The 19,872-nt window shown below is 35.0% G+C and overlaps 1 protein-coding gene across 2 annotated transcripts in view; it reads right to left on the bottom strand.

Annotated features, from left to right (window-relative positions):
• Nucleotides 1-19,872, bottom strand: part of KIFAP3 (kinesin associated protein 3) — a 171,789-nt gene that overhangs the window by 30,108 nt on the left and 121,809 nt on the right. For both annotated transcript variants that reach the window (XM_047783966.1, XM_047783965.1), the window contains exons 17-19: nt 16,949-17,034; nt 5,258-5,447; nt 710-809 (exon numbers count right to left, since the gene is read on the bottom strand). In XM_047783966.1, coding sequence (XP_047639922.1) covers nt 710-809; nt 5,258-5,447; nt 16,949-17,034 — 376 coding nt within the window. The remainder of the gene's footprint in view (nt 1-709; nt 810-5,257; nt 5,448-16,948; nt 17,035-19,872) is intronic.

The following is a 19,872-nucleotide window of genomic DNA, read 5'->3' as shown; positions in this document are numbered from 1 at the left end:
TTAATTTAACCAAGGCATCAGCTTTTTAAAACAGTGATGTTTGAATAATTATTAAAATACATATATTGTGTTCTAATTTTATATTTTATTGGCTTTGGAAAACATGAAACAATCTAGATCATTAATTTGGCAAAAGTATTGTATATTTCAACAGACAGCCTGTATTTTCCAAAGTAAGGAAGTATATATATATATATTTTTAGAACTGTGATCTTTTTTTTTTTTTAACATAGAAAATGTGACTTTGTAAGTTAATTTAAAATCAAATATGCAGAATTCCCGTCATGGAGCAGCAGAAATGAATCTGACTAGGAACCATGAAGTTGTGGGTTCAATCCCTGGCCTCGCTCAGTGGGTTAAGGATCCGGCATTGCCACGAGGTGTGGTGTAGGTTGCAGATGTGGCTCGGATCTGGCATTGCTGTGGCTGTGGGGTAGGCTGGCGGCTATAGCTCCGATTAGACTCCTAGCCTGGGAACATCCATATGCAGTGGGTGTAGCCCTAAAAAGACAAAAGACAAAATAAATAAATAAATAAATAAATAAATAAATAAATAAATAAATAAAATATGCATGTTCTTGAAAATATTTAGGAAATTTTTTTTTTTAACTCTTTGATGGTAAAAGGAAAATGGGAAGTGGAGACAATTTTAGCTTTTCAAAAACTAGGGAAACACCATATACTAGACTTTTCTTGGAGGACTGTTTACCTGCCAGGAAATGAATGCTGCCCAACTACATCTCCATTCTGAAGGTGATAATCATTGAAGAAATCTGGACTGATGGCTCCTTCAGAGGCAACTAATCCATCTAGAAAGAAGGAAAATGGTAACTAATGAAACAGCTTTGTAGGGAATAAAACTGAAACAAAATCAAGCAACATGATAAAAAATAATCTGTATATTTAATCTGGAAAAAAAATGTTAGCATTACACTAAGTTGTCTCTGGGAGTATGAACAGAAGATCATACATTCTTAAGTGTTCATTCACCATAATGTAGCACAACAATGGACATTTATTAACCATCTACTGCGTGGAAGTACTATTTTATTACAGAGATGAACAAGAAAATCTCTGCTTTGAGGGGCTTATAGTCTTATAGAGAGGACAGCAAAAGATAAAGGGTAAGGCAAATGAGTAAGGAAATGAGAAAATGAAAAAGGAAAAGGAGAAAATGAGAAAAAAATGAGAAAATGAGAAAGGAAACCCAACGAGTAAGGAAATGGAAGAGACATTATATAGCATGGTTTTGGTAAAGAGCAACACAATGATGTCCCACATTTTATACCAGGACAACTTCATTTGTGTAGCAAGATTAGGGAATTATATTATTTCAAATAAGTGAATTTTTATATAAATAATGCTTGACACTTTAAGTGCCAAACCTTAAACACACACACACACACACACACACACACACATGGGTTAGAAATCTCTGCAAATGTATTTTATATTCCTGGTATTTTTAAAAAGTATACTGAACATAATTTATATGCTTCTTCATGACTCAATCTTCATCACAGCATCAATTATTATATGGTAATGCCCTAGGTTATTAGATATATTCAACTACCTATGCTAAATAACTACACTACTTATGCTTTTTTCTTTGCTTATAAAGTGCTCCTTTTCCTAAATCAAATCCTTATTATTATTACTTCTTGCTGATTTTAGAGTGATATTACTTTCTCACTTCCTCCAATCTAAGAATCCAGAAAACCTATTTTTGATAGAATTATGAATAAGTTCAGAATAAAAAGAATCTGGGAGTTCCTGCAGTGGTGCAGCAGAAATGAATCCGACTAGGAACCATGAGGTTGAGGGTTTCATCCCTGGCCTTGCTCAGTGGGCTAAGGATCTAGTGTTGCTGTGAGCTGTGGTGTAGGTTGCAGACGCGGCTCGGATCTGGTGTTGCTGTGGCTGTGGTGTAGGCCAGCGGCTACAGCTCCAATTAGACTCCTAGCCTGGGAACCTCCATGTGCCACAGGTGCAGTCCTAAAAAGACCAAAAATAAATAAATAAATAAATAAATAAAATAAAATAAAAAAAAGAATCTGAGGGAAAAAATCTAAGTGATGGCTTCAGGGCTGTCCTATGAATAGAACAAATATATTTTGTAGTAGGGCTTTTGTAATTACTTTTTGAAAGGGTCTGAGGCATTTTAAACTTTCCTTTTTTAAAAATATTCTGGGTTGTGAAGTGATCCCTAGATAAATGTTGGCTAGGCTGTACCCATAACAGTGTGTAATCTGGAAAACAGTAAGCAAATTATTCAGTCATCAGATGATAATTTTACACCTACCATGTGCAATAACATTTTACTAGGTCCCATGGAAAATACAAAAAATTACAATACATAATTTGTTTCCAGGAATTTTAAGTGAAATATAAGATAGACAGTTAAAAGGCAATTAAATAAGACATTTCATTAATAAAAGATACACAACAGGAAGAGATACATGTACCAAATGAGTGCTGGAGGCTGAAAAAGTTCTAGAGGGATTATTGCCTTCTATAGGGGTTAGTTAGAAAATCCTAGTTGGGGCAGAGTTGTAACTGATCTGAGTCTTGACAGGCAGGTGGGAATGAAATGATAAATTTGTTTGAATTGTAAAAGTATTAAAAACTTAGTGGATAATTAATAGAGCTGACAAATAAATAGTAAAGGTAACTTGTACTTCCATAAGACTCCTGTACTATTCATTTGTTACATACCATATATTAAAGATATGTTATTTAATTATTAAATTGTTAATAATACCTTTGATATTTACCTTATTACTTTAGAAAATTTAAAATATTTAAGAGGTAGTTTAAAAGTATCAAATATTTAGTCCAGTTTCTACGTCTTCTAAAAGTTAAAAATTCTATAAACCAAAAGACACCAGCTAAATGCAAATAAATTGCAAAAAATAAAATTACAGAAATGCCAAGACAATACAGATTAAGAGCTTAAGTAGCTTACAAATTTTTTTCTTCTATGGATCTATGTGATTTTTACGTGAAAGCTTGGCTAAAATGAACAAGGTTAAGACAGACCACAAAAATCAAGTTCATCTGATATTAAAACCAAGTAATTGAGGATCAGGATTTAAGAAATCTGCCAATTTTAAAGGAACAAACCTAAGTAAAATGTCAAAATAAAGGAACAAACCTAGTAAAACATCAAAATAAAATGTATTCTACACTTGGAAAACAAATACAAAGATATTCAGCATGTCAGTAGAATAAAATATTCTAACACTCAGAAATATAATGCTCAGATACAGAGTCAACCAAATAAAAATACCTTGAATTATACTTTAAAAGTTTATACTACATGAAACATGATCTAGTGAAATGAACCAGATGAGAAAGTAATTAAAAGAAAAACTGGGAGGTCCTATTGTAGCTCAGCAGAAACAAATCTGACTAGCATCCATGAGAATGCAGGTTCAACCCCTGGCCTCACTCAGTGGGTTAAGGATCCGGCGTTGCGAACTGCGGTGTAGGTTGCAGATGCAGCTCGGATCCTGTGTTGCTGTGGCTGTGGTGTAGGCCAGCAGCTGTAGCTCTGATTCGACTCCTAGCCTGGGAACTTCCCTATGCTGCAGGTGTAGCCCTAAAAAGCTAAAAAAAACAAAACAAAAAAAGCAAAACAAAGAATAATAAGTGAAAAAGGTACAGATGGCTTGATGTAAGAACTGTATATTTGAACTCACGGCAATGTAATCTCTGCTGTCAAGTGTCTACCATATCATTAGGCTACAGGTATAAAAACAACCACCATGACTATATCTAATGACAACACTTCATCCCTCAAATGCTTATGCTTGTTTATTTTTCCAACTATGGCTTTCGTAAATTTTGATATATAAAACTGCATATAATTCAGAATTCTCATAAAAGCATAAATTGTACATTTTAATTATATAATAGCTCAAAGAAAAATGTTCATGATTTTCATTTTAAGAGGTTAATTTAAATAAATTTTGGAAATGTGGTATAACTTTTTCAAAATACGTTCTGAAATTCTAATTGTATTAGAACAACAAAGATAAATACAGAGGTGGTTAAAAGTTTATTCTGTTTTGGAAACTGGTCTTTGATTCATACTGAAAAGTAGCTATCAATCTTCAAAGCAAGAAATCTGATTCTAAGAAATTCTGATTTCTATTACCAAAAAAATTCATATCATATACATTTTACATCACTTTACTTCATGAATATCAGAATATGTAAGGAACAGCTGCTTGTCATTACTGAACTAAGAAATCCTGGTTGGTTGAAATTAATGATCTACTCCATCTGGTTTGAAACACAAAGTGGTATTTCATAACTACTGTAAAGTTCAGTTAGGAAGAAATCTATTCAATTTTCAAAGTAAAGTATCAGTTTTCCAGGATTCAAGTATCTATATCAAATACAAAAATAATGCAGCATTATGGGCAATATATACAATACGCTATTATGAAAACATGAATGAGTACACAGTAGAAAAAAATGAGCCATTAATTCAGATACAATTATTTTAAATGCTTATTTCCAGTCTGCTACAGATCTTAATTAGAAATCCTTTCCTTCTTCTTTTCAACTAAATGATTTCAATAAAGTTATTAATATTGACAACAGTGCAACACATTAAAGGGCAAAACATGCAAAAACTAACTGTTCTTGCCAAAATCCCCGAAAAAAGGCAGGATGGCAGAATCAACAAAGTTATGATATATGTAAAATATATGTACAAATTAAATTTTACCTTGAAGATACTGGCAGTTTTGAATGAAAAAAATTATTGCTGTAAAGTATCTAAATCTTCCCAACCAGAATACCAAATAGGGGTCGCTAGCTAGAAACTAAAGCAAAACCATGGCAAAATGAGACTGTTAAAATGAAATACATTGGAAGACTAACATAAATTAGTAAAGTATACATTTAAATACAAGCAGAATAGAGTAAGGTATCACTTTCACACGGAAGTCAGAAATCTCGAAGAATTTTTAAGTTATACATTCTAGAAGGCAATAAACTAAGAGCAATTAATTTTCCTGGTTACAGCCTTTTTAATGGAGATGACATTAAAGATTAACTTGGAAAAAAATAATAGTGAGTTAATAGATTTGCTTGGTATGTATTGATGTTATGTCTGAAATCATTAGCCGAAGATTATTTATATACCAAAAGTGCTTACAAAGCTTGGCAATGAGCAAGGCTGATAGACTAAAATTGCTATTTATAGCACACAAACAATTTATTTTTGCTTTGGTTATCATCTTACCTGAGTTGTAGAAAAGGTCAGGTCTCTCGAGAATATCTCCTTCATGAATGTATGGCTCAATTCGATCATCACCATACAAGTACTGCTCACTCTCATCCATCTGACGACTCTCTACCATCTCCAGCCACTGAGAGTTATGCCAGCGAAACTTTTCACTCTGAATTTTCTTAGCCCATTCTTCATCATATTCCTGTGGCAAAAAACAGTCAATTATTTTTGTGTAAGTTTGTGAAGGAATTCCCTTGGCACTCAAGATAGCAGTACTTTTATAAGAAGAGAAGGGGGGGGGCTGTTTGGGTTAGAGGAAACATTAAAAGTACTTGTTTAGAATTATTGTATACAATAATCAATAAAAATCAAACACATATATTAAAGACATCTCTGTTTAGATTACCAATCACTACTGGCAATGGCAAAAATTAGAAAAGTTCAAATTTCACAAATTCTTTTAAGTATTACTAGAATTCAGGTAAGCAATCAGACTTCAGCTTCCAAAGAGTTTTGTGACTATAATTATTGTGGCAGTGACAGGTGGTTAAGTATTAAAATTATATCTTTTGCTGCATATTTTTGTTTAGATAACATTTTTTAGTAGAAAAAGAATCACTATTAACAACTGAAATGGTTTATTACAAAACAAATATAATTTAATTCGATTCTGTTTCAACCACAAAATAATGTCTTATTTATAATTATTTCTTTAAATATCTCCTGCTTCAACCATGAACTCTTGAGGAGCAAGACTGTGGCTTATTCACATATTTGTGACATCTGTTTACACACAAGTCATTGGTGGATGTTTCTGAAGGACAAGTAGGCAAGATATAAGCTACAGCTGAACCTATATAGTGCCCTACAGTTTATGGTTACTTCTGACAAGTATATTCACTTGAAAATTAATAGACAGTGCTACTGATAGCCTAGATAGAAAAAAAAAAAAAGGCTTCAGGTATTTGTCATCTGAATCCCGGGGTCCTTAATTTTGAATTCCTCTGTCATATCTTTAACACTTTTGTTTACAATTATTTTCTTAAATTTAACTTTCAAATTATCAATATATCTCTTAGCAGTGTCAGCTGTCACACTATGTGTTCTATACTGTACATCTCTGAAACTATATAGATGTTCCTTTTCAAATAAGGTTGGTGGAGGTAGAAGATATTTTTTGGCTATGGTAATGCTAATGGCAATTTTACCACCAAATTATTATTATTATTATTTTGCTTTTTTTTTTTAGGGCCACACCCACGGCATATGGAAGTTCCCAGGCTAGGGGTCGAATTGGAGCTGCAGCTGCGGGTCTATGCCACAGCCATAGCAATGCAGGATCTGAGCTGTATCTGAGACCTACACTACAACTCACAGTAACACTGGATCCTTAACCCACTGAGCGAGCCAGGGATTGGAACCTGCATCCTCATGGATACCAGTCAGACTTGTTTCCGTGAGGCACGACAGAAACTCCTAACACCAAATTACTAAGCTTTCATTCTTTCTAATGGTTATCTATTAATATTCCCATTAGTCAGTTTATTTGCTAATATAATTATCTGAAATTAAATAGTATAAAAGATCTAGTATAAATATTATTTTATTTTAAAGTAATAAATATTTAATTCAACTGTTATATCAATATATGAATAACTGATTTTTTTTACACTGTCATATCTACATTATAATATTTGAAATCAACAATTTAGATATAAAAAACAAATCCTAAATCCAAGTGCTATATCTTATTGATTAGTGATTAGTAGAAATAATTCATACAATCATCCAATTATTGATCACACATAAACTGTCCTGATAAAGTGAGCTAATAAAAAGTATTTAGAAGACCTATATTAAAAGCAATGTTAGTTATTACTGTTAACTAATTGAAGCAACAACTTTTTAAATTAGGTACTATAATTATTGCCATATTATAAGTGAGAAAATGAGGCCCAGAATACTGAAATAAATTGATCAAATATACACAGCTGGTTGTGGCTATGATAGCACTGCAAACCTTGGGACTACAACATGGAAAAAGCAATTAAAAACAGCTTATAATATATGAACACTGGGCTGGGTCACTGTAGAAGGGACACTTCAGTGAATGAGAATATAATAAATGATCTCCAATGTCTCAACTTTCAGTTCTAAGAGTCTATGAATGAGTTGAATTGTTGACTAAGCAGTGATACGGAGGAAGTAGCTTCTAGTGTGGTGGGTATATTAACACACTGTATTCTCAATCATGTTGTCTCTGACCTGGCTGTACATGGGGGAGTGCTGCAGAAGGAGGGAACTAAAAAAAATAATAGCACAGAAATGTTGTTATTGTTATAAGCAGTTTCACTGGCAATGGATTTACGTGATTCACTTTGGATTTCCACAATTAAATACTAAGTGGTGCTAATTATGCAATATGGGCACTGTGATTAGCGTCAAAACATTTAGCCCAAAAGTCTAAAGATAACTCTGAACTTCTTTAAAATTCATATGACTTCACAAGTATAATTTGGTTCCATATGTGGCACCATGTATCTGCTCAATTCGTTATCTGCCAAAAAAAAAAAAAATACTGCTATATTAGAGGTGGCCAGATAACTTAAGAAGGATGATCATACACACTTATAGAAGAAGGAAAGGATGAACTTACTATTTGTTAAGGTAAAAACTTTAATGTATAAACAAAAAGCAAAATGATATTTTGGGCAAGGAATTCTCCATACTAATTGGCTTTTTTCATAAAATATAAGTTAGTTACAGGTTACCAAAACTCCTGGAACATGCGTTAAAATACCAGAAAACCTATTAGATCTACATTCAATACTGGAATTAATTTGAGTAGTACTGTTTCTTTCATAAATAGCAGCTTGTTTCACCTGGCAAAAATGTATAAAACTATACATTTTGGTAGAAAAATTTTAAATTTAATTATCTGAATGAAGAAGTTAAGTATTCAAGGAAGATGGCAAAAGATATACGACTGAATTATTTTATTTTAAGGTCAAGCACGTGGATTTCTAGTGTAAGAACAGAAGCTGAAACTGTCAAGCACCCAATGCATATAAAATGCAGAGTTTGCTATGCCACTAAGAGTAAAATTTGCCTCTTATGAATTTGTGAAATGTTACAGATGTGGGTATTATTTTAAAAAGTAAATCCTTAAACTGCATATCTATAAAAATGTATCTGACCAGTAAGTAATGCTCTGCACAAAGAAAAAATTCACACTTATTCTATGAGTTATCATTTCTATTCTTGCAATATTTTACTATTCCAACTTAATAAAAATACAGATAATAAGCATAGAAATGTTTAATAAATATGCTGTTTTTGTCACAAATAATAGCTTTCTAACTTAATCCTTCTTACACTTACTGAAATTTTCTTTTTAATGAACCTCCACAAACAAGCCTGAAGTTTTTTTTTTTAAACAGACTATTCAGAGTGCATCTGACAAAGGTTGAAACACAAAAACATCAATGAGTATACATGGCTAGTTTTTCACACTAAAGCTTGACCTGATAGTGTCTTGGAAAAGCTGATTTTCTTTTTTCTTTGATAGGCAAGAAACATTTGTTAAGATAGAATGGTTGTGAGAGATGCAATTGGGCAGGCACGGAAGCTCTGTGGAAAGCTGATTTTCTAATGTATGAGTTAGACAGCAGATGTAGTAAGACTACCCTTAAACTGATCTGAATTCCTTTAAAGTTTTTATTTTCCTTCTTCTTTTTTTTTTTTTTTTAAAATCAGTTTGTGACTGAGAAGATCCATAGAAGCAGGGCATCTCTTAATACTATAAGGCCAAAAAGTATAGTAGAAATGATACATATATGCTGTTATTTTATTAAATTAATTTAATTCTGATTTTTAAGTATTTTTATACTATGGAACCATAGGTTTACTTTACTATGGAACCACAGGTATACTTTATACTACGGAACCATAGGTTTACTATGTATGTACAGTACATATTACTTAACTAATATGTACATTACTGTCTACAGAATTACAATGAAAACACTATGGTTTTCTTCTCAGCTTTTCAGAAAAAACAAAAAGTTTCTTAGTAAACATGAAACAGAGTATGTCGTTCTATATAAAGCTGAGTAATCATTCAGGATATAGAAAATTATGTTCTGCAAAAGATCCAACAATAATTAGATTCCTACTACAATGAATCCAATACAGTGACAAGTAGAGATTTCACAAAAGGTGGCCTTGAGATTTAACAAGTATGGGTGGTTTTCTGTTGCAGATCATAGGAAAGAAAATGGCAAAAAACCTTGACGTAACAGTATCAAGGTTTAAATCAAGCAGATATAACATAAGTTTCTGAAAATGTTCAGTTAGTTTTACGATTATAAAACTATTTCCTTACTGAAAGTTGAAAGTTTAGAAAAAGTATTCTCAATACCTTTACCTTAGATAGAACCACAATAAATACTGGTATATATCCTACCAGTTTTCAGGGACTTTTTAAATTCTAATATTAACAGCTAACTTTGGAATATATTTTAAATATGAGTTTTTAAATTTAGAGGCTAAGTATAAAATATTATTAAGATATTGTACTTGTGCCATAAAAGTTTGCTCTAGTTTGTGATAAGGCAGCCTCAGGTATTTTAATGTTTACCAAACATAGCATCTTGGAATGACTCACGTTATGAGGAACACAATATTTGTTTAAATATTTTCATTTCTTATTCCTTAAAAGCAAATTAGTTAGAATCAACAGAGATAGTAGAGTTTTGCTATATGATGCTGTACTTTTGATCTCTATGTTTCTGAAACATTGATTTTTATGTTACAGATTTCTTGAAAAATCAAATATTTTAGCTAACGGATGTTGATAATCTATTTACCAAGTGTAGAGAATTACTAGGTTGGGACAGTTGTCCCAAGAATTTTAGATTTTAGGAAAGGTTCAAAAGCAAATTTGGGGACTGACATTAAGTAAATTAACAGCCACCTACTATTATTGTTTTTAAAAAAGAAAAGCCATTTTAAGACCGAGAATGTGATAAAGACATTCTCAAAATAGATATATTTTCCCAACAAAACATGTTAATACCTTATATTTACAAATCCTGCCAATCTTGGTTCTTTCTTTTCTGTCTCCTTTTCTCTCTCTCTCACACACACTTTTTCTTTTCCTCTTTAGTGAAAACAAGGAAAAGCTTTATTATACAGCAATGGACCAGTACTGTGGAATCCCTAACCTCAGATATCTTCTCTATCTATCCTCAATGAGTATAGTTTAATAGTTCTGGAAGAGTATCTTTGTGTCTCAGATCTGAATTTACAGATACTAATAATGTGATATGGCATAATACAAAGAACATTGGATGAGGGCCAAGAGGTCTGGGTTCTCCTAGCTCTGATACTAACCTAAATATGCAACCTTCTAAAGGTATTTTAATATATTTTGGTCTCAGATTCTTCAAGCATAAAATGAAAAAAAAAATCTAAGATTTGCTCAAGTTTAACATTTCTTAAATAAAAATCTATGATTAATGCCCTTACTTCATAAAGCTGTTGAAATAACCATTCCCCCAAACTGAAGAATTATGGCAATATAAGGAGCTTATAAAATTAAAAATTACATAGAAACTTTAAATGAACATTTGGTGTCAAAAATTTAATAAATTCAATATACATCAATTAAAACCTATTTTCTGTAACCCTGCTCCCTTGAATATCTTCTTCTCTCTTATATAACTACCCCCTCATTATCAGGAAAAACTATGGGAATTCAGGAATGAAACAGCTCAACCACAGCCAAGAAATGTCATAAAAATTTATCAAGCCATTGTGGAATTACTCTAGAAATACATTGTTTTCTCTTCATTTTTGAAATGCTTCTTTTCACAAGGAATGCATCCCAATATCCTTGCTTTGGCTGCTGAGTTTGTCTTTTATTTAAAGGTACACATGCTTTGTCTTTTATTTTCCTCTACTCCCAGCTTCTGACATTATGATCTTAAGCACCAGTTTTCATAAATTCTAAAGTGTCACGAAAGACTTACAGTTTGATTTTATATGGAATGTGCCATCCTTTTTGAAGTCCTATATCATTTTGTTTACTACTTAACCACTGAAACATTATGAAGCCTTAACCAGCCTATTATCAGAGCCTGTTCACTATCAGGAAAACTCTTTGTCACTGGCTTCCATCACACCTTGTATCTGATTAACACACTATAGGGTAACATAGAGCTACATAGATCTGCTTTGTGTTCTAACATAACTGATGGAAAACAGGTTTTCCTTTCTCCTTTAATGTGGCAGCCCCCTAATTGAGAATGTAATATGGTTTATTTAATATAATTCTTCATACTAAATTAAAACAGAGCTAGAGTAATTTAGTTGCTCATTAAGGTTAAGGTAGTAGCTGCTAAAAAGATGCCTTTTATATCTTAGAAAATACTCCTCCCAATGATATGTATGTATAGATATAAACATAATTAAACACACATACATAATAGAGTTGTTGACTTTTATGTACATATTACCTATTTCTCAATAGTACTGTCCCAAAGGTTGTCCTTAGTCTTGAATATGGCATTTTCTAACCAGACCGCAAAGTACAATTCTCTCTTCAACCTGTTTAAAGCACTGAGGAAGCTCATCTGTGTAATATCATGACAATCGATGTTTTAGAGATTACATATAAACCTGCATGAGTTTACCTCATTTTAATATGCCAGTTTTATTAAATATAATTCTGTCTATCCCAGAATTAAGATAGCCCCTCACTTTCCAAATTTAAAATAATTCCAGATTATTATAATACATACATTTTGCTTTTGATCAAAATTAGAGTTACTAAAAGAGAAAAAGTTGCCATTCAAAATCTGAGCAACAAAACTTGTGTTAATATCAAACCACATGTAGGCCTGTGGCTGGCTAGGAAGACACCAGTATTTTACTAGAGAACCTAGGCACATTCCCTTCTCCATAAACACTCGAAGATACATAATGTGCCATTAGTACAGAGTATCTACTGACAGGGCCATGCAGTAAAGTAGTACTACTCATGAAAGGCCAGTTCACATCTAGTTGACAGTATCCTGGTGTCTATAGATCATAAACTTTTATATCCTAGGGACTTTGTATTGCTTTTTATTCCCAGTGTTTATTTTAGTGTCTAGAACACAGTATGTGCTTAATAAACATGTATTCCATGTTTGATAACCCAGTAATGTCAGGGGAGGAAAAGTGTTTACTAATTGGGGAGGAATTTATGAGGTTCTCAAATACTTATTACAAAGTTGAGGAAGTACTAAGAGATACAAATCTAATTAGGTTTTTAGAAGCTCTCTATGTGTAGAGGGTTCTCATTCTCCCTTGATGATTTCCCAAGGCTTGGAAGACTGGGAAGCTATGTTCCTCCTTGCCTCCCTGCTACTCTCTGCAGCAACTCCCTGCCTCCCAAAGCTACATGTAAAGCCTACTCAGACAGGCAACAATTTGCTGATGAGGCCACAGAGACTGTGTCACCAAATGTGGAATTTGCTGTGATACAAAGAGTTCTATGAACACATTTGTTTCAATTCACCAATTGAGGGCCTGGGCCTAAATACATTAAACACTCCATCACTAATTAACACAATTTGGGGGACAGATACTTTACTGCAGAAGGCATATTTCTCTAAGGCCTGAAAGGAATCTAATTTTTCCTAGTAGTCTTCCATGCTGTTTATCTTGAGTGAAAGTTTAGTTTTCTTAAAGAAAAATTGCCTTAAGATACAAATATTCCCACTCTACATAATTTTTTTTGATTTTTTTTGTTATAGAACATAGCCATAGAAAATACTTGGAAATAAAAATCTAGATGTAAAAGGAGTCTTAAAAGATCATCCACTTCATTCCAGGCAGGTTTTTTTTTGTTGTTGTTTGTTTGTTTTTTTTTTTTTCTTTATAGGGCTGCACCCTCGGCACATGGAAGGTCCCAAGCTAGGGGTCCAACGCGAGCTACAGCTGCCAGCCACGCCAGATCCGAGCCACATCTGCAACCCACACCAGAGCTCACGGCAATGTTGGGTCCTCACCACTGAGTGAGGCCAGGGATTGAATCCGTAACCTCATGGTTCCCAGTCAAACTTGTTTCCGCTGTGCCACACGATGGGAACTCCTAGGCAGGTTTCTAACAATTTTAGGAAATTGGTTATTTAGCTATTTCTCTTCTTCCATTTTTTTTTTTAAATGGCTACATTTGTGGCATATAGAAGTCCTCCAGGCCAGGGATTGAATCTGAGTTCCAGCTGTGGCAAATGCTGGCTCCTTTAACCCACTGTGCCCGCCTGGGGATCAAACCTGTGCCTCTTCAGCAACCTGAGCTGCTGTAGTTGGATTCTTAACTCACTGCGCAGAAGAACTCCTATTTAGCTATTTCTAATGCTAACTGTATAGACTTTACTTTCTCTCTTGATAGCCTATTTCTAATGTTTCATCATGTTTCCTGTGTCTAATCAAAGTTTCTCCTGTTTTAAATTAAGTTAGTTTCCTCTTGTTTTATGCTTTAAAAAGATGTGGGAAAAGCAAATAGTACCCTGAGTTGGGATCAATAATAAAGTCTGAGCTTAAAGAACCAAAGACTGACAGCTATGTTCCAAGTGGACCTAAGAAGGTTTATACTGATGCATTAAAATGGCCCACTTCTCAAATTTCTCCCAAATAAGGAGGCCCAGCAAGCTAGATGTCTAACTTTGGTCTAAGGATTCTCTGATAAATTGGGTCTAAATCCAAATAAGTCACCACGGATTCAGATTTAACACATGAGGTACTTCTATACCAGCAAAGGTAGCTTCCTATTCACTACACTGTCCTAATCAAGACCTTTCAGTAAACTTCCCTATTCAGTTAATTGCCCTGTCTTAAAATGCCAAATTCAGCCTTCTGCAGGACAATCTTAAACTACAAGAGAAATACATCTGGCCAAAATATACACTTCAAATAATTTTCCATAGTTAAAATTCAAAATGTGAACAGATTATCTTCCCACATCATTTAAAAAATTAAAATGGGAGTTCCCATTGTGGCTCAGTCGTTAACGAATCCAACTAAGAACGATGAGGTTGTGGGTTTAATCTCTGGCCTCACTCCATGGATTAAGGATCCAGCGTTGCTGTGAGCTGTGGTGTAGGTTGCAGATGTGGCTCAGATCCTGTGTTGCTGTGGCTACAGATCCAATTAGACCCCTAGCCTGGGAACCTCCATATGCTGTGGGTGCGGCCCTAGAAAAGACAAAAAAATAAAAATAAATAAAAATAAATAAATAAATAAAATGAACAGAAAATAATATAATTCACTGTACTAAGAAAAGGAAATATTGGTTCAGATATTTAATCTATATATAAACTTCCCAACTAGGTGCAAATTTTGGCTGAGTTTGAATAAAACATATTGAGAGATCATAATGTGTTACTTGCTTTTGCATGTATTTTCTCTAACCCTTACAATAGTTCTTTAATCCTCAGAAGTGTTATTGTAAACTAAAATCTTCAAAAAGTTAAATAAATTTCCTGAGATTATTCAGGTGAGAGAACCAGAATTAACTGTATTCTAAGTGCAGTATTCTACTGAATCAAATTGCCACTTCATAGAAGCCAAAAGTTGAAACTAAGACTAGAACCCCTTCTCAACTTAGAAAAGGAGAAAAATGTTTTGGGAAGAAGTTGCCCCTGGTAATGCAGTTCCTACTATCAATCTAAAACTGACCCAGGGCCTTGAGTCCCATAGGAGTATAATAACAGAATGGTCAAGACACATTCTCTAGCAGAAACATAGAATGTTCCAGAGCTTGGTGCCCTTCTAGCATCTATACTGGACTACTTCTCTTCTAAGAAACTCAGCTGTGACTATGACTCTGCTAAGTAGCACAGCATAGGACTTTCAGATCACACAAATAATTCACATGTAAATATATTTAGATATTCTCAGTGTAACAAGTCTAGTATATCCAAATATCTTTTTAGACTAAAGTTTTCCAAGGCATGAAATGAAACAATTCAAAATTACCAGGCACCACATCAAATACTTACTTTGTAAGTACAGTGTAAGGAGTCACTGAGAAATTGAGTGAATCTTCAGATTACTTGTTCAAATTTGTTTTATACTAACTCACATGACCAGACAGCATCTTAAGGAACCATACATAGCCAGCTGATACATTACCAGTTTCATATATTCATATTACCAGTTGATATAATCAGTTTTTGATGATTCTCCTTTTTTTTTGATTTTTCAAAGTAGTATCTGGTTTATTATACAGCGTTGCTCAGGCATGATGTTAGAATTCTTACATGCCAAGAGCCAGATTGATTCTTCTTCGTGAAAGTCCTCATATTAACAAGGCTCTGATCCTTTCAAAATGCTTAAGTTCAACTCTGAAGACAACTGAAGAGGTTATATTCAAGAAATTTTTTATAAGTTTAGCCAAAATAAACTACAAATCTAGTCCAAAGAAGGAAGCAGGTTGTGTGTGTGTATATGCAATAGGTGAAACAAATATCCAAAGTATTTAGCATTTAGCACATTCCAGGTCCAAGGGCCAAGTCCAGGCAGAAGACTATGACGGACAGCATGATTTCTAAAGAAAGGTCTGCACAGCGAGCAAGTTTCTAATCTAGGACTCAGATTATCCCTCTGATCAAATTCCTACATACATTTTAAAATTAAATACACTTTAAAAACTTCCAAAGTCATGAATAACATTAAAATTTAGGGATTTTTCATCATTCCAAAGAAACTTATAAAGCAAATCTATGTATATAAGAAAAGTTATCAAATAGTTGAAAAAACAGTTGATATTAAGATCTGATCTATTTAAAATAATACAAAGTTGGCTGTGTTGAGTCTTGGCAGAAACTGTTACCAAACCCTGCCGATCTGAATTTTTTCTGAAAAACAAATGATTTTTAGATGACATATAGACTAGATCTAAAATTCTGAATAGGAATAAGATCTCAGGAGTTACCATTGTGGCACAGTGGAAATGAACCCAACTAGTATTCATGAGGACACAAGTTTGATCCCTGGCCTTACTCAGTGAGTCAAGGATCCAGCATTACCATGAGCTATGGTGTAGGCACAGATGCAGCTCAGATATGGCATAGCTATGGCTGTGGAGTAGGGCTGGCAGCTGTAGCTCTGATTTGACCCCTAGCCTGGGAATTTCCATATGCTGCAAGTGTAGACCTGAAAAAAAATTAAAAAAAAAAAATTTTTATTTTTTTGGTCTTTTTAGGGCTGCACCCACACAGCATGTGGAGGTTCCCAGGCTAGGGGTCCAATGAGAGCTGTAGCCACTGGCCTACGCCACAGCCACAGCAACATGGGATCTGAGCCGTGTCTGCAACCTACACCACAGTTCATGACAACGCCAGATCCTTAACCCACTAAGTGAGGCCAGGGATCGAACCCACGTCCTCATGGTTGTTAGCTGGGTTCGTTAATCACTGAGCCACGATGGGAACTCCAAGAATCAAACCATTTTAAGTGAGAAACCTATACTTAAAAACTGAAAGCCAAAGGTTTTAATAATGTTTATAATGTGAATTTAATATCAGTGTATTTTCTGAGCTTTACCCAAATACAAAGTTTTGCTTATATTGAATGCAAAGTTCTAAACAGATGTACAGTGTGCCCCCCTCAGTAAAGACAATTATACTTTGTGTAGGAAGAAAAATTACTTACCGCTATAATATCTAATGTATTATCACAGACTTTTCGAATTTCATTATTTTTATCATGCATCAGATCTATGAGATATGCTGGAGCCTCTAAATAAAAAGTAGTTAAAGTTATAAACTGTTTGAATTGAGGTTATTTAATTATTTTAGAGAATCTTGAATTTCTCTAAGTTCAAATGTGAACCTGAAATGTAACTTCAAATTTTAAAATAAAATCATTAATACAAGATGACAAAAATATTTACTATTTCATTTATTTAAAAAACAGATAACAGGGACAAGAAAGGAAAAAAGCGATAGATTAAAAACAGGTAAGGAAACAGCCAGTAAATATCAGAATGTGCAAGGCCCTACTTTTGAAAACATGAAAACTGTGAAATAACTGAAGAGGGAGCTCTAGAGCTGCATAGCTATAAAAGCTTTCTTGATTGATCTGGTCCTCCTGAAAGTTCAGAAAAATTAACTTGACACAAATATTCACATATAAACAATTTCACACAGAAGCAGAAAAGAATCACAGTCAAATCCCATATACAGATATGGTTATTATAAGAAAGAGAAAACATATAAGACATTTTCATATAAAAGATGAAAGCTGCAACTTAATATTTCAAAAAGAGATAAAAGAATTTAAGGAAACAGTAAATATATATGATGCAGAATTATAATGCTCAGAGAAATAATTCATGAAATAATAAAAAATGAAAGGAAAAATCAGATATGTAAAAACTAAATTATAGTAGTGCAAGAATAAATAAAAGCGAGAGAAAACTCTAAGGTAGAAATTAAAAAAGAAGAAAATTTGTAAAAAAAAAGAGATTAAAGAGATTAAGAAATGACAGATATTAAAGATGGTGGGATCAAGATGGCAGAGCAGTAAGATGTAGCACTTACCTTCTCCCACAAACATCTTAAAAAAAAATCTACATGTAGAACAGTTCACAAAGAACAAATACGGAATGCTGGTAGAAGACCTTGAACCTCCAAAAAGGGCAAGAAACCCTTCATACAATGGGTAGAACAAAAGGAGAAAAAAAAAGAGAGATAGTAGAGAAAAAGAAAAAAAGGAATAAGGACCAGGACCAGAACTCCTGAGAGGTAGCTATGAAAGGGGTAAGGAACCTGAACCCTGGGAGGCCAACTAATTGACAGGGAGATCAGCCAAGACGGAGGGAAATCAAAGCCTTGGAGAAAAGTGCAGCAGGTGGACTGAGGAGGGCAAAGCAGAGAGAGTGGCACATGCCATTGGTACAACAGCCCCTGGACACCACAGCCTGAGATGCTCAGGCAGCGCTGGGTGCTGAGATTCAGGCTCCAGAGGCCAGTTCTGGGAAGAGGACTATGGTTTGCTTTGTGGAGATAGCCTGAGGGGCTAGGAAGTGGTGCACCACTGGTTTGGGGTTTGGAGTACCAGAGCTGAGGGAACCCAGGAGGAGGAGTGGGCAGCAGCAGAAGAAAGGCACCACTCTTGGGAAGGGTGAGAGGAGGAGAGATGGACCATAACAGGAATATCTTTCCCTGTACATGTGCGGGCTCTCTGGTGGTAGGTGGCTTCTAGTGCAGGCCACAGGAGGTGGGGCACCTCTTGCAAGGGCTATGGGCAGCAGGGGCAAACCACAACAGCCATCTTTGACTCCAGAGGTGGGTGTGGCCCACCAGTACTAGGCGTCCACGAACAGGCACCATCTGCAACCCCAGTCACCTCAGGGATCAGCAAAGAGGAGGACACTGCAACCAAGCACCACCACTGCTGCTCTCATTCTCCTGGGAATGCACATGCCTGGCTGCTGCCACCGCCAAATGCTCTGAGTGTTGCCTACACCTGCCTGAGAGTCGCTGCCACTTACAAAGGCCCTGAAACCAGGAGCAGCCTGTACCACCTCCCTGGGGGTGCTCATTACTGTCAAGGGCCTAGCAACCAGGCACTGGCTACTAGACCTGCCCGTTGCCTCCATCTCACTAGAAGCATGCACAGGCTGTATACCAACATGGGAATAATAGCTTGAACATACCGAGGAAAGAGACAGCAATCATCCAAACCAAAAAAACTCTGACGCCAAAAAAAAAAAAAAAAAGGTAAGCCCTCACAAAATACCCAGGGGCGCTCTTACATATAAACAGTACTCCAAGACTACAGTAGTGGTTTTCCCTAAACTCAAAGAAAAATAAAAATATAAGCAAAATGAAGAAGCTCAGGAACCATTCCCACTTAAACGAACTGGAGAATTTCCCTGAAGGAGCAAACAATGAAAGAGACTGGAGTTCCTGTGGTGGCGCAGACTAATACTGATGAGGATATGGCTTAGATCCCTGGCCTTGCTCAGTGGTTTAAGGACCTGGCATTGCTGTGAGCTGTGGTGTAGGGTGCAGATGCAGCTTGGATCTGGTGTTTCTATGGCTATGCTGTAGGCTGGCAGGTGCAGCTCTGATCGACCCCTAGCCTGGGAACTTTCATATGCTGTGGGTGCAGCCCTAAAAAAAAAAAAAAAAAAAGGAGTTCCCGTCGTGGCGCAGTGGTTAATGAATCCGACTAGGAACCATGAGGTTGCGGGTTTGGTCCCTGCCCTTGCTCAGTGGGTTAACGATCCGGCGTTGCCATGAGCTGTGGTGTAGGTTGCAGACGCGGCTCGAATCCCGTGTTGCTGTGGCTCTGGCGTAGGCCGGTGGCTACAGCTCCAATTCAACCTAGCCTGGGAACCTCCATATGCCGTGGGAGCGGCCCAAGAAATAGCAACAACAACAACAACAAAAGACAAAAGACCAAAAAAAAAAAAAAAAGAGAGAAAAAAAAGAAACAGACCTCTTCAGTCTAACAGAGACTGAGTTCAAAAGGAGATAGTAAAAATTAATAGTGAATATGAAGGAATATAGTGGACATGAACAGTAATGCAGATTACTTTAGAAAGGAACTAGAAAATATAGGGAGGA

The sequence above is a fragment of the Phacochoerus africanus genome, chromosome 6, assembly GCF_016906955.1.
Source record: "Phacochoerus africanus isolate WHEZ1 chromosome 6, ROS_Pafr_v1, whole genome shotgun sequence".
NCBI classification, from domain to species: Eukaryota; Metazoa; Chordata; class Mammalia; order Artiodactyla; family Suidae; genus Phacochoerus; species Phacochoerus africanus.
Note: the sequence above shows the minus strand (reverse complement) of the source record. Positions and strands in the feature narration are given on the sequence as shown.